This window comes from Lytechinus variegatus, chromosome 2, assembly GCF_018143015.1.
Source record: "Lytechinus variegatus isolate NC3 chromosome 2, Lvar_3.0, whole genome shotgun sequence".
Lineage (NCBI taxonomy): Eukaryota > Metazoa > Echinodermata > Echinoidea > Temnopleuroida > Toxopneustidae > Lytechinus > Lytechinus variegatus.
Genome location: NC_054741.1, coordinates 11,937,475 through 11,958,235, shown reverse-complemented (window position 1 = coordinate 11,958,235; position 20,761 = coordinate 11,937,475). Strand labels below are relative to the sequence as shown.

Below are 20,761 nucleotides of genomic sequence, written 5' to 3'. Positions count from 1 at the left end.
TTTATAGCACAACCTTTTTGAAGCATATAGAGCAAAAATCAATTCATTTCAGCTAATGAAAGTATGAATAATCATATCTTTATGAACAACATGAGAAAATCAATTTACATTTACTTTGTTCACAAAATCACGTTTTGGAGCCATTTTGGTCTGACGTGCACATAACGGTGCGTAATTTTGCAACCATATACACGGGCATCATAAATTTGGTCCCAAAAGATGAGCAACACTTCAAAGTAAAAAGTCAGCGAGTGACACAGTCGAAAAATTTCGCGCAGCGGATTGGTTGCGGAAAATCTCGAAGGGGGTTGATTCAACAACCATTCCCCCCCCCTCGGCGGTTTAGGTTAAAAAATATAGTCATTTCGAATCCAAGTAATTTATTTATCTATTCATTTATTTTTGATATAGATATATTATTTATTGGGGGCAAATAGAGGCGGAATGTGGTTATCTCTCTTCTACATTTGGTGCCAACATCGACTCCTATCCTCTGCTTACAAAAGAATCCTAGTTCTCCCACTGGGGCAGTTAGTTCATTCATGATTTGATTATACTCATATCATCTGTCGCGTTGAGACATGGTGACCCATAAAAGATGATAGATTTCAACAGATGGCTACATTTCGTAATGTCTGCAGCAGGGATGTTGTTTTGCTTGGTGCCTCAATTTCAATGCTAAACACCACGATGCTACCTTTGTTTGTCATTTTTACAATAACCTCCTCCCCCTTCAGTCTTAGGACCCATATCTTTCCAATGCATACATTTACATAAATTCATATGGAATCGATTATGGTGATAATGACACAATGCTCCTCAGTCTCCCACCATGTAAAACAAAGATCACACTAGGTGACCGTGCCTTTATCAGTGCTGCACCCAAACTCTGGAATAGTCTCCCTTCCTCAATAAGAAATGCATCCTCTGTCAACTTATTAAAAATCAAACTGAAATCCTACCTCTTTCAAGAGTTTTTTTCATAAAGAAGTCACTTTTTCATGTTTTTGGTTATGTATTTTGTAGAAATAATTAATCTTTACTTATTTTTCTTCGATTAATTTAGCGAACTTAACTTTACTTTTAAAATTTTTGCGTATCCTGTTAATAATTGGTTTTCTGCTTATCTGTTATGTATTGTAATGCGCAGGTGAGAATATCCAAACAGAAATTGCGCAATATAAATTTACAATTATTATTATTATTATTATAATGAAATAGCCTTACGTGATCAATTCAAAAAGAAAAGGGAAGAAAAAAGTTATAAAAAAAACAAAAAAAACAGAGTGTCGCAATCCAGATCTGATCAAATTCCTGTAGAAATAAAACCCGTAAAGTTTTAAAGACTATTCGATAACATATAACTCATATATCATTTATATCATTAGCTACCGTTCAATCAAATATTTTGTTTGTAATAGCTGGCCCCTTCATTTTTTAAACATTAATGGGTTTATACATGTCCTCATTATGCTTTATTCAGTTATCAACGTCTTTCTCCTCCAATCGTCACAAATGATAATAACTGGATCATGTAGAACATTTTTTTTACTGTTGTTGTTGACTTGTCAATAAATATAGAAAATTCAGCATAGGGGAAAAACACAAAGAAAACTTACATATTCATATAGTTGTAATAGAAAGTATCAAATAATAAGAATAAGTATATAGCCCATCATCTTTGATATATACGAAAAGTAAAGGTCGATTTGGACATTCCAACACGGGGCAGGAGGTGGGTGGACGCCATAAATACCCCCAGTGGTGTGTAGTAAGAGATATTGAGGCATTCTATAGAAAATTGGGAAATATGCTTGGCATCTTCGTGCGTTCATCCTCATGTCCCGACAAGGCAGCAGGAGCGGACTTTAAAGGTACCATGTTGAGATATGACAACATTTATCACACATCTCTGCAGTATTAGCGGTAGCAGAAATTCTTTGTAGTCACCAGCGAAGGAGTGGGGTGGGGCTGAGCACCCCGTGCTGACATACTTTTTTTCCTTTGTTGTTGCCAGAATTTGGGTATTTTTACGGGATGTGCTTCTCGAGAGGGGATGAACACTTAACTGTTTTTGCTTATATTTTTTTTAACGGAACGTGCTCCCGGAAATGACGATGGCCTTTTGGGCTTCCATTTCATTTCTTTTCAATCCATGCCATTTCACTTCATTTCATTTCACTCACTTACTTAAAATGTCATTCCCTGAAATTTAATTCCATTTCATTTCATTCCATTTCATTCTAATCCATTCCATGTCATTTCATTAAGTTCTATTTCCTTTCATGTCGTTTCACTTCATTTCTCTCCATGACATTCCACGTGACTCCATTTCATTACATTACTTACATTCATTTCAGTTCAATTCAATTCAGTTCCTTTCACTTCCTTTTATTTCTTTCCATTCCATTCCATTCCATTCATTTCATTCTATTCCATTCCATTACATTTTATTTCATTCCATTTCATGTCATCTCATTTCATTTCAACTTATTTCATTTCATCCCATTTCATTCCATTCAATTCTATTCAATATCCATATTTACCTATGTACATCTACTAATCTTGTACTAAGAGCTGGACACCCTGCTGCTATAGTGTTAATCTCAACCATGGATAGGTCCAGGAAAGACTCTTCATCGTCCTCCTTACAACAGTCTAGCATATAATCGGTCCGGTTGATGCATAAAGTTACTGGCTGTCATGAAAAAAAAATATCAAGAGGAAATTTTACCAATCATTATGACTGTTATTATCGTGTTTTAGGATTATTGTAATTTGTATCTATGTAGGATTACTTTTACATTATTATCTTTATCTTCATTATTACCGTTAGTGTCGAGGACCTTATTCATGGGAATATAATGGAAATCGATAACGGTTTGGGTTATGATTGGGGCTGAGGCACCGATCTGAGGCAGGAGACGAATGACCCCCCCCCCCAACAAGTGGCGTACAGATGGGGGGGGGCTTGGGGCGCTTGCCCAAAAATGTCTAAATTCATTACGAAATTGGATTTTTGTAATAAAAATGTTCACATTTTTTCTCGGTCGCTTCGCTCGCATCCTCAAAATTTTTGGCTCATTGTGCAATTGCCCCAACGATAATATCAGGGTGCAAACGTCTATTTCCCCTTCCCCAAATAATTTTGACAACAATTTGAAAAAACTCGAACAATAAAACTAATGCAATTAATGTAGATTTAAATAAATTTTGAACCATATAAAACCATTAAATATATACCCACCCCCCCCCCCTCCTAAACATGTATCATCATTCCTCGTCAGATAAGAGTTTTTGAAGATCATTTTCATTGAGCACCTAGTGTTTGAAATCTTTATAAATATGGAATTAATATTTTGATAAATGGGTGTGGGAAACAGGTCATGAAGTAACCATGGAGATGCATATTTTACGTACATGAATCAATTTTTGTCCCCGTTTCGTCGCTACAAAAAAACTGCCATAGTTGGACAATATAGCATAACTCTAATCTCCCTCATCAACACAAATTTCAACCCACTCATAACCAGAGTTTCACGCTGTCAGCAAACGTTCTGAACTATCTGTCCAGAATAAACCGATATGTCCAATGGTCCGAGTCGGATCTGTCATGGAGAATTAGCTTGGCAAGTCAACAAGGGGCGGAGGCCAAAAACAAACTGACAATTTCACATTACAGACATGGATGGTCTGTCAATTACCTATGAACATTTTGCAACCTATTGCTAACCGTCATTGACTGTTTTTAAAGGCACAGTTGATTCCCCGCGCGTGCTAAATGGGCCGCACCATCATGACTTTGCTCAAGAAATATGAGTTTGGACATCTTCGGGACTCAAAGACACTTCAATTAAAGCTTGCATTTGGCAACAAACTTGGAGATTAATATTCTTGTAGATTTTATCAACGGCTAAAAAGTGTGATTAATCTCAGTATTATATTAATATCGCATTAAAGAACAGAACAACACAACAATATAATAGAATCATGGGGGAAGAGTTTCAGCGTCCATCGATTACCTTTGGTTCTATTCCATTCCTGTGATTCTCTTCATTTATGCTATTTTACTCTGATCTATGTCGTTAGTATCTTGCAAGCACTGCCTTACCTTCATTGCAATTAATAAATGAAATAAAGAATCTTTAACCAAAGTTCCCGAAGGAAAAATATAAGGAAAGATACTTGAGTGACACATAATTATGAAGAAAGCAAAAGATACACAAAAGGAATTAAAAGAAAATAGATATGTCCACGAGTAGGATACTTCAATGTAAAAATAAAAGGAAGTTCATGAGAAATACATGCCTTGAAGCAGCCTTCCTTTTTAACTTGTAAATGCATCTCATAAAGCCGTCTTGTGAACTCGTCAACAGGAACAACACTGCCAATTACACAAACATATTTTAATAGCTTTCGTTATCCATTCACTGCCTATAAAGAGATATATGAAATAAAGGCGTATATTTTTAATATACAGCGTGACAGGGATGTGGTCGAAACCGGCCTCATGGACAAAATTTGCCGACCTTGGTGTCGGTCTTGACCCGAGTCATGCGTTCAAGGTATTTGGAATGGAAGACTGGCCGCCAAAGAATGATTAACAATCAACAATGTCATAGTAGACTTGATAAAGTTTTTTTTTATGGAAGGATTTTAAATCATGTGCAATGTAGCCACTCTATATGCAAGAAACGATTTGATATCAACTATAAATAATAATAAAAACAATGATAATTATAATAATAATGATAATATACACTTACTGTTGTAATTTAAATAAAATGCCCAATTAATGAGGAATGGTTGAAGTCAAATCGTGCATTTGACTACATACTGCATAGATATATCTGAGCATCACAAAAAAGTATAATAATCAAAATGGCTTCACACTTTAACGAAATAGTTTGCAGCAAAATATAGGGAGCTGTAGTAAATGCCATTGCAAAATTCCTTTTGAATTAAATGAATCAAAGAACTATCATAAAAGAAAAAATATTTTGCTATTAATTACTGCAATTACTGCACCCTCTCCAGGACAGCGTGTACGCTTTTTGGGAGAGTACTTCTTCAAGGTTCAAGGCAACTCGTATACAGGATTATATTTGCACTCACGCATGTAGCGCAAATCAAATTTTTACATCACAACAATGTCTCCTAATGATCCAAGTGTATTCCACATACCAGATTTTTTTAAATATATCAAATTATTTTGGGGAAACACTCTTTCAGGACACGAGATATTTGTGGTCTGGACATGTGTTTACCCCTTGAAATTTGTGATTTGTTTCGTGTAAAAAAATCTGACTCATTCTGTATATCATCGTTATTATTACTATTATTCTGATTGGAACATGATTTTTTAAACTAAATATTCATAGCTTTAGGGAGGTTTTCATGAAGAGTTTCATTCAGCGAATTTTCACTAATTAGTTCCAAGCCAATCAGATGCTAGGAGCAGCTGAGATTTCCAGTAGTGTAGAACACCTGTCAGTATATTTCCTCAAAACAATGACTCCAAATGGGATAAGCATTTGAAGTTACCATGGATTCCTAACAGATTGAAAAGGACTTTAATGAGTGAAATGACGTAAAAAGGGCAATCCTGTATATATGTATTCTATTACCACGAATATTTTCTGTTCAAAGAATGTAAAACATGATATTTGCTCATCGTGGCACTGTGATATCGCAGCTTTAGAAGCTGATGAACAATCATGATAAAATGCGAGATCGACTCACCGTTAAAATCAAATTAAGATGTTCTACAAGTATACATGGTTCAAACCTGAAAAGAAAAATATATAGGCCTAAAAGGCAGGCCTGACATCACATCTCTCACTGTATCACTGTATAATCAGACCATTGTTTAAATTAATGTGATTCATTTCTTATGTTAATAGAGGTGCTGAGCATTATCACAGCACCCCCAGTAACAATAGATAATCCTCCGTGGATAGGTCCATGGGCTTTTCAATACATTTGCACTTGATAGTTCATGATTATTATTTTACGCATTCATTTTAGAATGTAGTCCTACCTTTTAAGTGCTGCATATAGGAATTCATCGTCTTTGCTGATCCCCAGCATAAGGAGATTAATATCAGTCTGTAGTTGCATTGCCTTATTGTAGAGAAGTCTCGGGAAGGTGGATGGGAGCAGCGTAATGGGTCCATGTATCGTCCGGTGTTTGGAGGGGCGGATTAGTACCCCCATCGCATATGCCCGATCCTTCATGTCCTCCGCTAACTCTTCCAGTTCATCCGTCGAGAGCGGTAGCTCAACCGCAGGGTGTAGCTCCACCATTCTTGTTGATATCTACTCCACTTGCCAAAGACTCCTAGAAGAGTTAAATAATACGATTGGATATTGGAAGGGGAGTGAGATGGTAAATAGCCTGCGTTTGAATTAATATGCCGAGAAGAAGATACCATACTCGAGAAGCGAGACGACACGTGAATGCACACAAATAACATTCAACACCGTGATGAAAGGTTACTTGAATCACTTGTATTGATTTCACGAGAGTGGAACCAAGTCAAGGTTCCATGCAGGCTGGACCCAGGTCTGGGCGCCACCCAAAACACCGTAAAGACTTTTAATCTGGACTTTCCGCATTAGGAGGAGACCCTCTACTACACACCAATTCCTTTCAGAGGATAGTTTTGTCGATAGTTGGTGGACCGGGACAGCGTCGGTAGCTCTTGACTCTGGACAACATTATAATTACAATTGTTCCTCAGCGGATAATGCTGTCCCAGTCCACAAACTTTCGAGAAAAGCCTCTCTGCTCTCCATATTGAGTTTAATTGCATTTTCAAAGGAATCGATGTGTTGTAGAGAGTTTCACCGTAGTAAAGGCGAAAACTCCCATTTTGTTGTTGTTGTTCTTCTTCTTTTTGTTTGTTTTATTTCCTTCTCTTCTTCTGCCCCCTTCCTCATTAAAAAAGAGATACGGATGGATCACTCCATTCAGAGCCAATATTATGATTGCTTTGTACTTTCTTAAGTGACTCACATTACTATTCTTTGCAAGTTTATCTGTTTTGTGGGTTTGTAGCATGTTTTTAAATATCTGAATACTATTGTCATTAATGACAATGTCAGTTTTCCTATTTTTCAAACACTTTGCAATATCTGCGGTTTGAGAAAAATCGATAGGGGTGCCCTCTTCTGATTATTGCACCCCCCCCCTCCCGCCCTTAATGTCATCTTGGCAGCCTATATACCTATTTCCATTGCTCGTACACGTAAATCATTCTCCATGTGGGAGTCCCCGATAGTGATGGCATCTTAGTTATGCGTCATCGTGTGACCATTCTTCTTCAGCATCTCTGTGGATGTTTTCACACAGCTGGTAAGAACAGTACCGTCTCGTGTGTAAGTTATCGTAATTACATACAATGTACCAGGGAGTTGGGTCTATAATATACTCCCTGAATGTACCGTCTTATTAGGCGTCGCAGCACAGCCGTGTTCACACGGCTGACGTAATACGACGCCGGGGGCCAATAAGAAATGAAAGTGGACATAGCCTAGATATCATCCGAATATCATCAGTATTTAACAAGCTCCACAACACAAAAATAGATCAGTGTTGTAAATGAATAGGTTTTGTATCTCTGTTTGTAGAGATGGGCCATATAATATAATTTCCATACCAGGGTCCAGCAACACAATAATTGATTGTACATTGTAGTCAATGCAATCAATCGTTAAAATGTTCTACAATCATTGCTATGCTTTGTGTTGCGAAGGTCATCCGGTCTCCTATTTTAATTATTCGCGGTCCGCCCCAAGAGAGTAATTAGGCCCATTTTGATTCACTCGGAAACTCTGGCAGAGATACTCTGCGCTCAGTCATGCTGACTTATCACCTCCCTCGTCCAGCCCACCGCTTCTCCCGTAACCCCGCTGAATCATTTCCATATCCATCCCATGTGCTTGTACTGCATCTCAAAGGCCAAGAGGTCAATCGGCTCACAATGTTCACATCAGGATCTGATATCCGAGCAAGGTCGGATAGCATACACATCACATGACATGGATCGTTCTGTGGCGCCAACCAGGCTTTGAATGGATTCTTAGGCCCATATTCTCCCTTGTTCTGACTTAATTTCACTTGTCAAGGCAAATCATCCTGACTATCAGGGGGAAATCGCCCCTTTCGGACGATATAAAAATAGAATAATAGTGTGTACTTATGTCGAGATTAACAGCCTCTATACTATTACGCTATAAAGTCAAATAAATTAGTATCAGCCCAATGGAAATTAAGTGAAACCTTTCAACCAAATATTCACAAAAAACAGCATATGCATCTTCGCCTGAATAATAATTATGATAGCCCTTGTTCTCAACTATTTTTCGCGTAACACACGTTACGCGCCTGTCCTGTGACGGGACTAAATATGTACGCCTTTTGTGATCAACAAACCTCGAGGAGGCATATACAGATGTTCTGTCTGTTCATGCTTTAGAAGAAAAGGGGATTTACAACAAACAAAACAATGAATGAATGAATGAATGAATGAATAAATAATGATGGCAATCAGCTTACCTGAAATTGATATCACAACGTAAGTATAAAATAGCCTTTAAAAATGAGAGGTTCTCGATTTCAGATCTCCAAGATGTTTACGGTCTTATCCTCTCGAGACCATGCTGTCTCCAGATCAATAAGACTAATCTATAACACACACACACCCACAAACACACGACCTAGCTTCTTCCCGGATGTCATCAGCGCTGCCCCCTCGCCTTGGTCTGGCTGCTGGGTACACGAATGCCTGGCCGATGCCAACATGGAATGGGAACCATGCGACGGGATTGCATGCTGTTCGTTACAAAGTGACCTTAGGCGCTGTGGAAGATAGATGATGGGGGTAATATCACTCCTCCTTGTTATGTACTGGCGGCACCGAGAAGAGGTCAAAGGGGTGGGATGCCCTCCTCCTGGCTACCGATGCATTCCTCCCATCGTTACGCAACAATTAGGCCCTATTCCACGCGACATGATGATCATTTTAAGCTTGTTTTATGCGTGTGTGCCTTATTTTTCATATTATTATCCTTTAAAGAGTATGTCTCAAAATATATTGATTTGTTTTCTTTAACTGATTTATTATTTACTATTCTATTATTCTTGAACGCCCAAAGTCCCCATGAAACAAACTGGCCTCGAAATATAAAACCTGTACTAGGCTGTTCCTCGATTTGGCTATCCTTTGATGTGCCCCACAGAAATGGTACCTACTGGTAGGCTATAAAATACATCACGATTCGTTAGCCTATATCCTCCATAATTAAAAAAACCCTGAATATACATTTTGAGTACTCTTGTGAACATGGCCCCATATCGATAACTCCGTATGGAGACGTGCAGTCTTCTACTCTTCTTACGTTACTCGATCCCCTTGGCTTTCGCCGGGGGCTTTCGATACCCTTCCCCGCCTCCCCCACCTCCTCCTCATAGGCTTCCTTTCTGAATAGTCTCCAGGCACAGACCCTTGTTGTTCACATATATAATACAGAGTCTGAAGCAAGGGGGCTATAGATATTAATAGATTCACTATGTACCACGGCTGACAAAACAGTCTTTGGAGTCTATACTTCACTTCAGACCTGATAATGGTTAGCCTCTTGTCGAGGCCCTAGCGGAGTGCTTCCAGAGCGAAGCGATCCGCAAAGCGAATTAGGGTATCCCTCGCTTTGCTCGGGAAGCAACCGCCAGGGCCTCGACAAGAGGTTAGATAATGGTTAAAGTGTCAAATATGAGTGTGCTTGCAGACTACTTTCTGAATGTGTTGATATCTCTTCCGCTATGTCTACTATCTCTTGTTCTCTCTCCCACTTCACCTCTTTTTACCTCCCGACTTTTTTCTAATCTCTTCTCCTTCCGCTCACGATCCCTCTAGTCTGCTGGGCAAACCCTTCACTCGAAATAAGGGTCTGAATGTGCAGCCTATACTCATGCCTTGTGTACTGAAGGCTTTCTCGCTCAAGTTTTGTATGTGCTAGTCTTTGCGTGGAGGCACACTTGTTGAACGAATTTCCAATGAGGGTCTGTGCCTGCAGACTACGATCCCTCTCCATCCATTGAGCTACTAACAGTAGCTTCACCTATATCCTCCCCTGCACCCATGCACACAAGCCCCAACGTAAACACACGCGCGCACTCTCCCACCTACCCCAAAACACACGAACCCACACACGCTAGATAAGAGTTTTGATAGCAGCTATATTTATATATCACGAGATAATTTATGTCTGGTTGTTAAACGTAGGAGATATTCAAAGAAGTTTGTGACATATAGAATTTCATTTCATCAACAGATGGCGAACACAAAAAAAGCCTACGCGAGAATCGAGATGAGATATCCGTAATTTCTTTTTACAACAAAATTATTTAAATACTACAAAATGGCAATTTACAAATTACTTTGTCAAGCATGAACGCGCGTATCATGATTAGAGAGACATTCACAGAGATGATGATACCTGCGATCTTTGCGTTTCTCAAGTTGAGATGACGGGCAGAATATATATAAAATTGGAAGAACTTATCAACAATATTAATGCTAAACTCAAATTAAGGTAAATGGAATCTAAAAAAAAAATTAAATCATACATGGAAAAAACTTGAACATGATTACCCCTGTTACCTGATACTTCTTAGAGCTTGTATTGACAATGTCCTTACTCTTCCAGAGCACTTACGTACCGTCCTCAAACATGGAGTCATCCGCGGTGGGTCTTTATTACGACTTTGCGAAGATGCGTGGATGGACTCAGTTTTCTTCATTCTTGTATTGTGAATACTCCTATCCTACTCCGTGACTAAAACAAAATTGAGACCTTCAAAGATCTCAAAAGATCCTTGCTCACAGATACGAATACACACATATGTGACTCGCTCTTATGGCGAGCCGTTTTAACATTAAATCCTATTCTTGATATCAAGAATTAACATTGCTCAACTATACAAAACCATTTCTAAATATCAAAAATTACCATTGCTTAACTACACAAACCATTTCTTGATATCAAGAATCAACATTGTTTGACTACACAAACCATTTCTTGATATCAAGAATTATCATTGCTTGACTACACAAAACCATTTCTTGATATCAAGAATTCGATTTCTTGATATCAACACTTACCATTGCTTAACTTGACAAAACAATTTATTGATATCAAGAACTGAATCCTATCAGAATTAAATATTAAAACAGCTTGCCATACGCTCTCTCCCTCTTCTCCTTCATCCATGACGTTAGTTTATCTAATCTCCCACCTAAGCCAATAATGTGGATTTGGACTATCAAAGTTAAATAGACTATATACCTGTTTACACGTGCCTTATCTGTACCATGTCTTTCCCATCTTTTCAACAGTAAACATGGTAAATGATGGATGATAACCAATGACATCTATCCCTTGTGATTCAGTCTTCACAGACAATGTTATGTAAATACTTTGAAATATGATTTTGCAATTCCCTTCAATGCTTACTACATATTCTGTTTGAGTGTTTGTAAAGATTGCGGCTAAATTTCCGACTTCTCATTTTTCGCCTTTATCGTGTGCCCCGTCAACGAGTCCACGTATAGGCCTAATATAATTTTTGATAGTTTGTTGTCATCCGTTAAAACATGTTTCTCGAATTAATCTCATCGAAACCTGAAACTTGAAAGGCATTGCAAAATAAATGAACAGTGTAATTATTCGAGCTATAGTAGACCTATTTCTTTGGAAGTGACAATAAAGTTATTCATATATATTGTATAGCTCTGTTCTAATCATGAATAGGCCTACCAAGAATTCGTCCTTGCAAGTGAGGATTGAAATAACTACATTAACTCTATATTGTTACCTGCTTATTTTGCTTATTTCTATGCTCACTTAACTTTAAACAAGTGGAGCACCTCTGGCAGTCTCACCTGCATTACATATTATAGCAACAGTGCTGCACTTTAAAAACTAAGATAATTTTTCACAAAAAACATTATTCATATAATAATACAATACTACGTTCATTGACCCTAAATAGCAATTGACCTTGATCATGTGACCAAAGACTTGATTACCCCTATGTCCACATGTCATAAACTATATCCATAAACATGGCCAAAGTGCATTGACCTTAAATGACATTTGACTTTGGTCATGCGACCTGAAACTCGCACGAGATGTTCAGTGATACTTAATTAATCTTACGTCTAACTTTTATGAACTAGATACATACACTTTCAGAGTTACGATTTTTTTTAACAAATACCCCCACAAGGACAAATTTCATTGACCTTAAATTACCTTGACCTTAGTCATGTGGACTAAAACTCTCACAGGTTGTTCAGTGATAATTGATTACTTTTGTGTCCACGTTTTATGAACTAGAACAATACACTTGGGGAGCTATGATGGTAATTCAACATATGCCCCCCAGCATGGTAAAAGTTCATTGACCTTTAATGACCTTTGACCTTCGTCATGTGACTTGAAACTCAGACAGGATGTTCAGTAATATTTGATTACCTTTATGACCAAGTTTATTGAACTAGGTCCATATACTTTCGAAATTATGACGAAATGTCAAAAACTTAACCTTAGGTTAAGATTTTGATGTTGATTCCCCAACATGGTCCAAGTTCATTGACCCTAAGTAAATAACCTTTGACCTCGGTCATGTAACCTGAAACTCAGGCAGAATGTTCAGTAAACTTTATTAACCTTATGTCCAAGTTTCGTGAACTAGGTCCATATACTTTCTAAGTTATGCTGTTATTAAAAAAACTTAGCCTAAGGTAAGGATTTAGTGTTGACGCCGCCGCCGTGGTCGGAAAAGCTGCTTTGCAGGTGAAATGGTGAATGTCAACAATACAAAGTTAACTGTTATATAATATGAATGCATAATTATGAAAGACGATTCCTTAACTACACCTGATTAAAAAGTTATTGATCCTATTTCAAGGGAAAGTTACATTTTGTGCAGTTTAATAAAATAACAGAGAGCTCTCCTAAAAGGCAAAATCATTTAAGAAAACGAGGCCAGCACGCCGTAAATGGTGTGCCACATGGCCCCAGTTCCAAGCCCTTGGTTACAATCTTTGTGCAGAAATTTGCAAGTTGATGTGCACGTGGGTGCAAAAACACGCGCGATGTTGTGACCACTGACCTCTAGTTGTTGTGTGGACATAATTTCAAAATTAAAGTTCAAGTACACCCCAGAAAAAAAAATGATTGGAATCAATACAGAAAATCAACAAAGCACCATGTTGAAAATTGTCAAAATCGAAAGTAAAGTAACAAAGTTATGACATTTAAAAGTTTTGATGATCTTTTAAAAAAGGTTATATGCAAAAGTCAGTGATAATGACTCACTATTTTGGGGGTTATTTTAATTAAAGAATATTTCAATTTTCACAGATTTGACAATTATCTTGATTGAACCACAAAATGTTTAACATACAATGGTGTTGAAGGGTAAGTTCACCCTGATAAAAATCTTATAATAAAAATAACAGAAAAATAATAATAAATATTGCCAAAGGTTTACATAAAATGGTTTTACAGTATACCTTTAGTAAATCATTTCACGCCCGATCATAAAAAGAAAACAAAAATAAGTCACCAGGAACCATTATCAAAATAAAATTCATGCATTTTATATTACATAACATAATGGGCAGCTGCTCGTTTATGACGTCACAAATCCAAAACTTAAAATTCTAATAACTTTCTTAATCTTCAACGGATTTTCCTCAAACCTTCACCAATTTCTTCTGCTATTTGTACAACAAACTTTTCTTTAGGTTGAACTTCCCCTTTAATGCTCAATCTATTAGTATTACAATAACACCACCACTTGTTCAGATTTGGTCAGGCAAAAGTTTTCCGATAATTAGCATAGTTTGTCAACTTTGTTATCAAATGAGTTCTGGTCACTTCTAATATCTGCCTCTTATTTCGTCTCTACGGTCTTCAAGGGAATTACGTCATTAAAGTTTTAAGTAAAACTGCAATTAAGCTGTTTGTGACCTTGTCGAGGTTTTCGTGTCTTTTCGGAGCAAGTGTGACTGCGTCTCTGACTGTGAGGCGATCGAGGAGTGGAGCTCCCATCCATCCGCCCCGCCACAGTGGAGGGCGGATGGAGGGAGGAGCATATGGAAATAGTCTGAGAATGAAGCATATTAGGCCGGGGCCGTTTCATAAAGCAGTTCGTAAGTTAAGAGCGACTTTAAGAACGACTGGTGATCCTTTCTTGGGTAATAAGTGATATACACAAAAACTTCATTGCGAGGGTTTGCTCGAAGAAAGTGCCACCAGTCGTTCTTAAAGTCGCTCTTAACTTGCGAACAGCTTTATGAAACAAACACCCACCTGGTCAAATTGCAAACTATACAAGTGGTATTTCATGTACAGAGAGAATGAAACATTGTTTCACATGATGAGAAAGTAAAAATATCATATTACAAAATACCAAAGAAATATTGAGTGTGTGGTGTCATCGATCTCCTCATTTGATAAACCAGGAAATGCTCACAATGAAATGAAATTAAGCTAACTTCAAAATGTGGTAAATTTCATATTCAAAAAAAAATAATAATCTAGTTCCATTCGAGTTCCATGTATAGTTGCACTAGAGGAAAAATAAACGCATCCAGTCACTTCTGGGTCATGGGTGACTGAGGTCATAAATACGGATCATATCAGTATTGTTCGATCAGCAACATGCATCAGTGCAAAAGAGAGTTAGGGAGATAGTGGTCATTGTTTGAGTCCAAGGAAGGAAGGAAATGGTCAGTTACCTACCTGTCTGCTAATCTAATGTATTTCTAATCTAAAATATTTCAAACAATCTTTGCGTTGGTTTAATGTAACCGCAAAAATTCCTGATTTTTTTTCATTACTTTGTTTTACTCATAATCACAGAGTTATATTATGTTGTCCCTAATTCCTGTGAGAAAATGAAATGAGATTGAGAACTGAATGGAGTACAGTATGTTTCTATTCAGAAACCTACCATCTTTATTGTTAGGCTAGCATGTTCACAATATTACACTATACGATATGTTAGGCAAACGGTGGAACACTCCCGTGACCTACAACCGCCGTCAATGCACACGAGCCTGATGGGCAGTCACAATCAAGGTCACAAGGTCAAGCCTTAGTCTTGGGCATCAGACACATTATTCATATTCAACTGAAATTACTGAACATAATTTTGGCTGATTTGGGGGCCACGATACTGCCCCCCCCCCCGTATTCATTTTTTTTGTAGACATGGTATGAGTGAGTGGTTTTATGCATGATCAGAGTAGGCCTACCCCCCCCCCCCCCCCATAAATCTCAAATCGAAGCAATAATTGAAAATGTTTCATTTTGTTGAACGGTTGTTGTTGGAAGCCCTTCCCCTTATGGGCACTGGTCTGCTGGGGCACCCCCAAATTTTCCTCGGCCTCGAGCTCGGCGGGGGTGCTGCGTGTATGGAAGGATCATGTCTAAAAATTGAAAAATGTAAGCAAAATCCAATCACCTTAAGTTTTTAGTGAAACCTTCCTTTTTTCGTTTTCTTTCACAAATTTACATCAGCACAACAACTATTAATAATAATAAAAGAAATTGTTCCCAGGGCCCTGGTCAGATCGTACAGTCCCATAGTGCTCTGAACCCGGGGCTCTGAGGTCAAAAGCTTCCACTGTCCACGTTCACTCAGCCGAAAACTGCTAATTGTGTACCGGCTTGTGTACAATACAATATATTACAATTGACACGAAACATACAAGGATATATATACATATACTTAGATGTAGGTCCTACTGGTTTTTTTTCCATTTACCCAGACAGACCCTAGTAGTACGTACCACACTAGACCCTAGCTCGCACAACCTGTATAACATGTATAACGGTCCATGGCCTAATGGTCAGCTGGCCGGCTAATGGGCCCGGAGTGGGTATGTGCCGCGGAGGGGACCCCCATTTTCACACACTCAAATTTCCGTTCCAAGGCATAGCATTTTTGCCTTGTTGAGAACAAGAACAAAGAAGCCGCTCCAAGGCATAGCATTTTCTTCTATCGAGAAAAGAGAAGAGAGAAATCCGCTCCAGAGCAGCGCATACTTTTCGTTACGCCGCTCCGATCGCATTGAATGAGCTGCAATTTTGGTGAAAAGCGGCCGCAGAGCTCCCCGGCGGCGCGTTTCCGTTTTACACCCTGGCGAAGGCATTTCCCGGAAAAGTAGCCAAAAAGCGACTAGTGAAGAGTCTACACACGTCGCTGGTTGCATGCAGCGTGTGACACAGGCGAGTCCACCACCGCATGCAATTTGCAGTTACTGATCAGAGCACAGAGTTCCTCGGCACTTTTACAGAGAGAGCGGCAGTCAGAGTGAAATCCGAACATGCTTTTGCAGTCGCGTTGTTTATGATAGTTTTTTTTTTTTTAAATAAATTATTAACTAAATGAATAGAATGAACAGACAAAATCAAAATAAACAGATACTTATAATGGAAAGACAAATTGAAGTTTGATGGATTGATACACTTAGAAGCTGCCAAAAGATAGATATAGAAGACTGATAATAGACAGAGACAAGATAGACAGATATATAGATAGATATATAGGTAGATAGAAAGAAATAGAGAGAGAGAGAGAGAGAGAGGTGGATAGATAGATAGAAAGAAAGAGGGAGAGATGGATGGATAGAAAGATAAATAGAGAGAGAGAGAGAGACAGAGAGGTCGATATATAGAGGAGAGTGGGAGAGAGAGAGGGAGAGAGAGAGAAGGATAGATAGATAGATAGATCGATAGATAGAGAGAGAGAGAAAGATGTTGTAGATAGAAATAGGACGAACAAAGAGAAAGCGAGAAAAAAGACAGACAGAATGATGCTAGAGAAGCCGGAGAGAGAGAGAATTTGAGAGACAGATAGATAGATGTTAGATAGATAGAAAGATAAAGAATGAGAGAGACAGAGAGGTAGACAAATTAACATATATAGATAGATAGATAGAGAGAGAGAAATAGAGAAAGACAGACAGATGGATAGATAGATGAGAGATAGATAGATAGATAAGAGGAAAGAGACAAAGAATATTAACAAATTAACAGATAGATAAGTTAAAAAAATAGATAAATAGAGAGAATAAGAGAAAGACAGACAGATGGATAGATAGATAGATAGAGAGAGAGAGAGATATTTTATAATTAAAGAATGAGAGAGACAGAGAAGATTATTAACAAATTAACAGATAGATCGATAGATACTCTAGTTAAAAAATAGATAAATAGATAGAGAGAAATAGAGAAAGACAGACAGATGGATGGATAGATAGAGAGAGATAGAGAATTTGAGATAGATAGATGTTAGATAAAGAATGAGAGAGACAGAGAAGATTATTAGATAGATAGATACTGCAGTTACATAGATAGATAGAGATAAAATTTGAGAGATAGATTATAGACAGATAGAGAGAAAGACGGACATCAGCAAATCGCAAGACAAATGATCAAGGCAGACATTCGTATTGAACCTGGTATAAGCTCAGTTGCATTTGCAAGTACGGTATGTTCTGTTCGGTGCGGACTTTGGATCGCGCGCCCCAGCTGATAATGTAAACAAACGTAGACGTAGACTCTTCACTAGTCGCTTTTTGGCTACTTTTCCGGAAAATGCCTTCGCAAGGGTGTAAAACGGAAACGCGCTCCCCGCGGAGGCCGCGCTAGCTGCATCATGCACGCATGACCGTTTCGTAGGGATGCATACGCGCTCACACGCTGGCGATCCGTTCCAAGGACCCCCGTTTTCACAAACATTTGTCGTTCCGATGCCCGTTCCGAGGACCCTCCTTTTTGCAATAAGCCCGCTCCAAGGCCCCCGTTTTTTGTCTCGCCCGCGGCACACCCCCCACCACTTTTTTGGTCGAGTGCCCCCCCCCCGGGCTAATGGGTTCATAATCATGCATGTATGCCTGTTGATGCAAACAGGGTTATGGAGATGATTTCTGCGAAGCGTTTCATTGGTTTTTGGAAGGTTGCAAAGGCCACTGGTTTAACTTTAAGTACGGTACGGGCTACTACTAGAAACACCTGGATTGTTTCATGATTAATTATCAGCTAAATGCCCGGCTAAATGACAGCATTATATAAATACAAGGGGACGTCGTTGCGTTGCGTGCATGCAAGCGTATAACATGCTTAATGACGTTGAGAAATCGGGCAATTTATATATAATATTGTGAAATTTTCTCAATAATTCCCTGGTACATGCGGGGGTACACATAGCACTAACCTCTTTCTGTCCAAAGAGAGGTGATATCCCGGGGGTGATATCTCCTTGATCTCTCTTGCCGCATGTACGTAGTGTTTAGCTGTTGAGAGCTTGCACAGGACAACTTTCCAGGATTCAAGAGATGGGGTCGATATAGGTGGTCCAGTTCGATCACGAATGACTTCTTATCCTGAAACCCTGATGACCATATGTGCGTAGGCCCTTCAACCCATTCATGTTTGCTACGTGTGGACACCCACGTGTGATCATCGTCGTCCGCGTGCGCGGGATCAAAGTCTGGGAGCGTATACCGTGTCTAGGGTAGCGACTAGACTCCGAACCCTAATTGGACTTCGTATAGTCTTCTCCTTCAGACTGTACAAAATGCACCATGCGCAAACCATCGGTTTACGCATGCATTAACACGTTATCATGGTGTTATAGACACAAATGGTTAATTCAATTCAATTCCATTTATTTTCTCTTTCAATCTTTTTACAGTTACAATGATAATTCAATAAACATATATTTACAAAATATTACATTTAAATCATTTCTATAATACAATAATACTATGAAATCGAAAGAGAAGGATACCAACTAAAAAGCAGAGCTTGTAGGGTGAAGGTCCCCCTTTCATAAATACATTTTATGAATTAAAGATAAGATAAAATAAAAAAATAAACAAAATGAAGAGTAAATAAATGATAATAATAATAAATGATCCAGTATACACTGTATACAGACATCTTAAATAAACACATTTACATATCAAGTTCTGAATTACATTACATTACACTAATTCAGATTAAATCTGTGATCATTTTTTTACCAACCTGAATCTTTTGAAATCATTAAAATATTCATAGGCCTATTATAGATTACCCTGTAATGACTGAATAACCGTGGAATAACCGACCTGCGATGGGATACTGACTCGACTCCTTAAAGGGGAATCAAACTCAACTAAAAAGTTGTTTTTTAGAGAAAGAAGAAAAATCAGACAAGTACTTATTGAAAGTTTGAACAATATTTCGGGACAAACAAAAAAAGTTAACAATATCTAAAAGTTGTAAAATCTTTAATTCTTTTGAATTTGGTCACTCTGCTTTTCTTATTTAGCCCTTTTCAACCAACATTTTAATTAAAATATAATTATTCATTGCATATCACGATGAAGTCAATATTTGACACTAATAAGCAAAGTTAATGAACATCAGTGTGTAAAGAGCCAAACAATATTTTTAGGACTGAGGATAGATATAGTGTGACGCGTGGAATAAAAATGTGAGAACGAGTGAAGCGAGAGAGCAAAAATGTCGTCATTTTTATTACAAAAATCAATTTTTGTGATAGAATTTGACACAATATTCATGAAATGGTTTCATATTACACCCTTCTCTCTTTCCATTTCTTTTTTTTTCTTGGTCGTGAAGTTTTATGGGGAGGGGCAAGAGCCCCCCCATCTCTACATCACCGATGAACATGAAGTATTGGTACCAACATTATATTTGATTTTGTTTAAGAAAATAAAAATGAATTAAACATCGATTCCATCACTTCAATACAGTATACGAAAATAGTATAGTATACGAAATTAAGAATTATCGACAAACACAGGTGTCGATCATGGGGGGGGGGGCAATGAAAGAATTGAGGGGGAATTAATTTGTCCACCTCTCCAAAAAAAAAGGACAACTTGAAAATTCATAATATGCATATATATATATATATATATATATATATATATATATATATATATATATATATAAATATATGTGTGTGTGTTTAAAAAACATTGGAACTTAAACTTAGCATAAAATACTACAAAATTGTCGATTTGTCTGCGCGCTCCGCGCTCAATTGATTTGATTGCTCATTTTGATTGTATTTCGTTTTAATTTTGCCCCCATCAAAAACCTGTATGTCAAACATGATCGACAAAGGACATATAATTGCAAAAGCCTGTGCCACTTGCCATCAACATGGATCATCAGCAGTCAAGTCGTTACCATAATCTAAAAAATAGCAATGTTCATATATTTACAATCACAGTGTGTCTCAGAGCTGATCTCAAGCTGTTATACATACGACAGATTCGAACAGAAGTATACTCTTGCTTATTCACGGTTTTAACATAGTGAAAATGAATTAATTTCCTATTTCCTAATCAGATTTTGACAAAATGATACACCTTTCATTCAGATGTTTGTTAGTAACAAAGAAACTTGATACATAATGATATTATTCAACTTTAACTGCATGGTGACATTAAAAAAAGACTGAGAATCTATTTTATCACCAAAGAAGTTTCGCTGTGCGTTAAGTCATTTGTTGCTATTACAGAAAAACTTTATGAGACACAGTGACTGGCCTGACCCCTTACATTTTCTCAAACGGGAAAGTCAGACTAAATGTACTATCGACCGCCCCTGTCCGTACGAACAAAGGAAGCATCCGAAAGAATTATATCGATTTTTTTAC

The 20,761-nt window shown here is 37.8% G+C and overlaps 1 protein-coding gene across 2 annotated transcripts in view; it reads right to left on the bottom strand.

Moving 5' to 3' along the window:
- The window catches only part of LOC121407333 (glutathione synthetase-like), a 27,296-nt gene extending 8,915 nt beyond the window's left edge, over positions 1-18,381 (bottom strand). The window contains exons 1-4 of one of the 2 annotated variants that reach the window (XM_041598370.1): positions 18,299-18,381; positions 6,041-6,340; positions 4,309-4,384; positions 2,547-2,698 (exon numbers count right to left, since the gene is read on the bottom strand). In XM_041598370.1, the coding sequence (XP_041454304.1) occupies positions 2,547-2,698; positions 4,309-4,384; positions 6,041-6,306 (494 nt within the window). In that variant the 5' untranslated portion in view covers positions 6,307-6,340; positions 18,299-18,381. Of the gene's footprint in view, positions 1-2,546; positions 2,699-4,308; positions 4,385-6,040; positions 6,341-8,560; positions 8,704-18,298 lie in introns of those variants that run through there. The other variant, XM_041598371.1, reaches the window with a different exon arrangement.
- Positions 18,382-20,761: the final 2,380 nt, after the last annotated feature.